The sequence below is a fragment of the Nansenia antarctica genome, assembly GCF_963989245.1.
Source record: "Nansenia antarctica genome assembly, chromosome: 10".
NCBI classification, from domain to species: Eukaryota; Metazoa; Chordata; class Actinopteri; order Argentiniformes; family Microstomatidae; genus Nansenia; species Nansenia antarctica.
In genome coordinates, this window is record NC_137680.1 from 15,899,389 (window position 1) to 15,904,388 (window position 5,000).

Below are 5,000 nucleotides of genomic sequence, written 5' to 3' on the forward strand. Positions count from 1 at the left end.
GAGTAATCTAATGAGAATCAGATGAAACCCCGTTGTTGTGGGAGAGAAACCTGTGCCATGGCCCCTGTCCTGTCCTAGGGTGATGACACAGCGCTCTGGAGGTGGTTTTATACTGTCAAATCTAATGCTGAGTACAATATGATTGAGTATTGCCCAGTACAATATGAACACCCCTGCTGCTAGAGTATGACCTGGTTACACCAAACCACCACACGACTGTAACACTCTTGTTACTGCCCAGCACGGATGACAGTATAAGACCATCCCTTCACCATCCAGCTGCTTCAAGCTGTGCAAACCTCTTTTAATTTGGTTTAAATTAGTCTTTTCTTATTTTTGTTTTGCAAAAAAATCATCATATCTCTTTCAATTCCAAGCTTATCGCTCTTTATTTCTTCCTTTTGTCAATTCCCCCCCCCCATCCCCTTCCCTCTCTCTCTCCCTCCTCTCTCACCCCCTTCTCTGATTTGTGCTCCTGCCCCCTCTCGATGCGTCTGCCTCAGCCCAGAGGAAGGCCCGCGCAGCGCTGGCGGCTGTGGAGGGGTGGTCCTCTCTTGCACTGACAAGCTGAACAGACGCACTGTGTTGGTTCGCCCCGTCAGCAAGCAGGACTCTTTCAGCCACTTCTCTGGCTTTTTCCCTCCTGTAAGAATCCCTGCTTCTCTCTCTTTTAGTTGTCAGTGCTGAGCTTCCATTAACTTTGATCAAAATGCCTGAACCTCTCCATGTGCCCAAAGTGCACACCCCAGGGCCGCTTCAGAAGCCATTTGCTTTGATATGGTACTTTACATGCCATAGAGACTGACCACGGTTCTATTCCGTACCTTTTGAATTTCCTTTTGACCCGGATTCAGATTTGGGTTTGTGGCTGATCAAAGACCTACCTCTACAGGTAGTAATAACTCAAGGGGCACTCAAGTTCTAAGGGTTGTATTTAAGTCCCCCTCAGTGAACTTATTTTATCCAGAACCATCTGTTCTTAGGACTGTGTTCCGTGATGGCCACGCAGGCTTAAACTTCCCTTCATCCATTCTCTGATACCAGTCTCAAACCAAAGCCCAACGTTAATGAAAGCTCATGTTCAGAATTAATCTACTGCTGTGTGATTGATGTTTTAAAGCAGACTTTGCGCTCTCCTAGAAAATATCTTTTAATCATGCTCTCATTTTTGGAGTTTATTTTCTTAGCTTTGTTATTTGAATAAATCTTTTTTCCGCAATTCGATGGTGCAAATCAGTCATTAGCCTGTGCGGGAGATCTGGATTGGCTGATAAATCAGATATGTGCTCTAATCCAGCCTTAGAGGGATACCATATTTCTACACTGCAGTGAAATTCACATCATGTTATTGTAAGAAGTTACTGCAGGCTCTCTCTCTACGAGGGCCCTGAAGTATGGTATCCTCTAAGGAGTCAGTGTGATTTAGGGGGGTAGACGTTCTACATCTAGCAGCATGTGTTTGCTTTGTGTAGCTTCAGCTTGGCTAACTTCATCAGGCTCATTGACATCCTGTACAAGCCACAGTGTTGCTCCAGTGACGCTGGCCGTTTTAAGTCACGTATTTGTCGTCTGTTGTCGCCACCCGACCGAGCAGACGGCCGCCAAGGTCCTAGAGGTGTCCCACCAGCAGCACGGCTTTCTGTCCATCACCTACACCCAGGCCGTCACCAAGAACGTGCGTCACAAGCTGACCACGCGTCCGGAGCGCAGCAGCGGCGGCGCTGGGGGGGCGCGCGGTGGCGCCCAGAGGGTGAAGGACGGCCTGGCGGACGGCTCGCCACAGTACCTGCGGGAGATCCTGCTGACGGCGCAGCCCTTCGACGTGGTCCTCTCCTGCCCCCTGCTGGCCACCGTGGCGGGGCTGTTCCAGGCCACGCTGCCCCGCCGCTACAGGGACCGAGGCAAGTCGGCGGGCCAGCCGATGAGGAGCCACACGCTCACCTCGCGGTGCCTCCCCCTCATCTACATCAACACCAGCGTGATCCGAGTGTTCTGCCCCGGGGCTCAAGACAAACACACGTCCACAGGTGAGAGAGGGGACCCCAGAGGGAGGGGGAGGGGAGGGGAGGGGAGGGGAGGGGGGGTGCAAGGTAGTGATGGCGACCAACGTTCAGGGATTTTTTTAGTTTGGGTTCATTCAGCATCTTAAAGAGGCCCTCTCAACACTCCCAGGCACTGTACTCTGCATAACACCATACCGTACACCGTCCATCGAGACTTCTCAGGTTCCGGAGGTTATTGGAGACGGTTATTCAAAGTGAACTGTGTTGTAGTCCGTCATGTCTGAACGGAGGTTTCCCTCAGCGCGTGTTTTCGTAGGCTAAATAGTTGAGGTCGGAGACGCGCCGCCACAATCCCCGTAACAGGACATAGATGTCTATTGTCTTTGTCTCTCCGACGACGGCTTGTTGTGTCTGTTGGCGCTGATGAGTAATGTCCGTGTTCCCCAGCGTATGTGGTCTCCTCTAACGCGGAGCATGTGTTGAAACAGAACCCCACCTGAAGAGGGAGGACACCCTGGTGCTGAAGATAGGCTCTGTCAGCATGGCCCCTCAGGCTGATAACCCGCTGACCCGCACCGTGCTGCGCAAGGACATCTATCAGTGAGTCTCTCCTCCTTTTTTACACTCTACCTGTTCTATTCCACCACCCCCCCTCCCTCCCTCCCTCCCCCCCCCCCCCTTCTTCTTCTTCACACACGTTGCTATTTTTAGCTCCCAAAGCCCAGCCAGCTGACCACAATCCATTTAAAAGTGTCACTCAAAATTTGTCTGGCCTCATACGTCAAGTCACACTCCATAAAAACCGCCGTGAGACGAGCCGTCTTTTGTTGCGGGAGAATGGGAGTCAGATGGGGGGGGGGGGTGATGAGGGCAGGCCCCCCCCACCCCCCATCCCCCCAGCCCGGGGGTCGGGGCGCGGTGAGAGCGCCACAGTGTGGTCAGGCTCCCCGGCGATGACGGAACGCTCTGAGTGACACTCGGGGGGCCGCCATCTGAAACACAAGACTGTTGATACGAGCCCCTAGTGCCATGTGGATCAAAGCTGTCGAACGGGGTGGGGGGGGGGGGGGAGAGCGGACTTCTGAGGGAAATATTTCCGCGCAAAACACATTTTCTAGCAAAGGACTATGGGATCTGGATTGTGTCATGGCTGCCTGGAAACCGCACCAATGGTCTATGGGCAGGGGGAGCTGGCAAACACATGTAATGAGGGGAGATAAAAGTGGCGCTTAATGCTTTGTACAGCTGGGAGTGAGATGTGAGCTGACAGTGGAACTAGGAGAAGAAAAGGTGCTTTAACAACAACAAAAAAAAGAGGTCCACTCTAGCCTTCATTGTTGCCTTCAGTTAGTATAAGCATCACAGTGAAGGAGATTGCTGGGAGCAGGAAGGGAGAAGGGGGTCTCTGCCTGTCTGACAGTCCGTACTGGGCTGCAGGATCTGAAGAGGTGCCCATTAAGTGCTTAGTGCAACATCGCCTCAAACCATCTCCTCTAAATGGTTAACTTAAGGCCTCGGCATCTCAGACACGGCGGTCATGTGACCCTGGTTGTTGTGTCCTATAGCGTGTTCATGACACCCATCGGAGCATCCCTCGGCAGAGACTGTATTTCGGTAAACAAGGTACCGTTGACATGTCTCCCCATGTTGCTATTAAGTCACTTTTTTAAGATCGTGAATGATGGTTCTGCGGGCCCTCTGCGCATACCTTCCCTGTTTATCTCGCAGCAGAGCCCTAACCCAACAACCCGGCAAACCTGCCATGCAATTTCACCCCACAATCATGGCCAGTTAATGTCCCTGCATGGCAGCACCGCTCCATGTTGAGTCTCTGCGGTCCCCCGGTGCCCACAGGGCCCTGTAATAAACAGACTCTTGACTGGTCCCAGTGCCTGCAGACTCCTCCCTGCAGCCGGCGCACACAGAAGCCCAGAAATCGCTACCTCCCCTCCTACCAACCCTGGCATTATCCTCACCACGCTCTGGCTTCACGTTTCCCTTCCAATTGAGGAAGATCACACTCATGAGTCACATGATTGATTTGACTGGAGCGCCAGTGAACCGGGAAGACCTTGCCGTTCGGCGCTTTGCTCTCTGCTGGAGCGCGTATCCTCAACAAGTGGTGAATGAAGGGGAGTTGGTGTAGCGATGTGTAATCATAAAATACGCATGTATTCATTTTTTGTATTACACCCTTGTTGCTATGCGTGAGGACAGGCTGGAGCGCCGGGGCCGTTTGCGACGACTCTGTTTGTTCTGCTCCCTACTCCCTGTGTCACTGTTTAATGACTGATTTAACCAGACTAAGTGTCTGCATAAAATTATTGTCTTGTGATGCTTATAGGCAAGGAGTTAGTAGCACCCTTAGAAGGCTAGAGATTACATGTCAGCTTCACTTTTAAAATGTTAGAACTAGATTAGTGAGGATTGTTGCTATGAGAGTCCTGAGAGGACATTCAGCATCAAGCAGGGGAGGCTATGGGAATCGTGTTTGATACCATTCCTCCACTCCATTCTGTGCATTACAATGAGCCCGTCCTCCGATTTCTACCTCCACCAGCCTCCCCTGGTATCAAGGCTCCATTCTGCTAAAGCCTTGGTGTTTATCCACACAGACCTTTTACGTTGCCGTTCAACCTGAACACTTTCATAGAACACCGTACAGTATGATAATAAGACACCATAGATCACCTTACAGGGGATTTAAATCGACCCTCTTTGATTCCAGATTAATTTGGAAACAATTAACCCGCTTTCCTTTAATCATAGGAAGTGAAATATCAGTTCCCTGAAGGGGGCGTGTCCCTGGAGAGCAGGCGTTATGACACAGAGTTGGGCTTTCCCTCTCCGTCTCCCTCCACAAGGCCGCTGTCAATTTACACAGCTGAAATCATTTTCCTGACTTGAAAAAGAGGGATTTTTCCAAGTACATGAGCGCAGCCTCGGGAATGTCCAGCATGCCTTCAGCCCTGACTTTCTTGTGGTTAGTGCTCTCTG

General features: G+C 51.3%; 1 protein-coding gene across 1 annotated transcript in view; it reads left to right on the top strand.

The window, feature by feature from the left end:
* vps13b (vacuolar protein sorting 13 homolog B) overlaps nucleotides 1–5,000 on the top strand; it is a gene marked incomplete at its 5' end in the record, with an annotated part of 281,095 nt that overhangs the window by 160,680 nt on the left and 115,415 nt on the right. Inside the window, 3 exon segments of the mRNA XM_080541013.1 lie at nucleotides 504–645; nucleotides 1,595–2,027; nucleotides 2,492–2,603. Coding sequence (XP_080397139.1) covers nucleotides 504–645; nucleotides 1,595–2,027; nucleotides 2,492–2,603 — 687 coding nt within the window.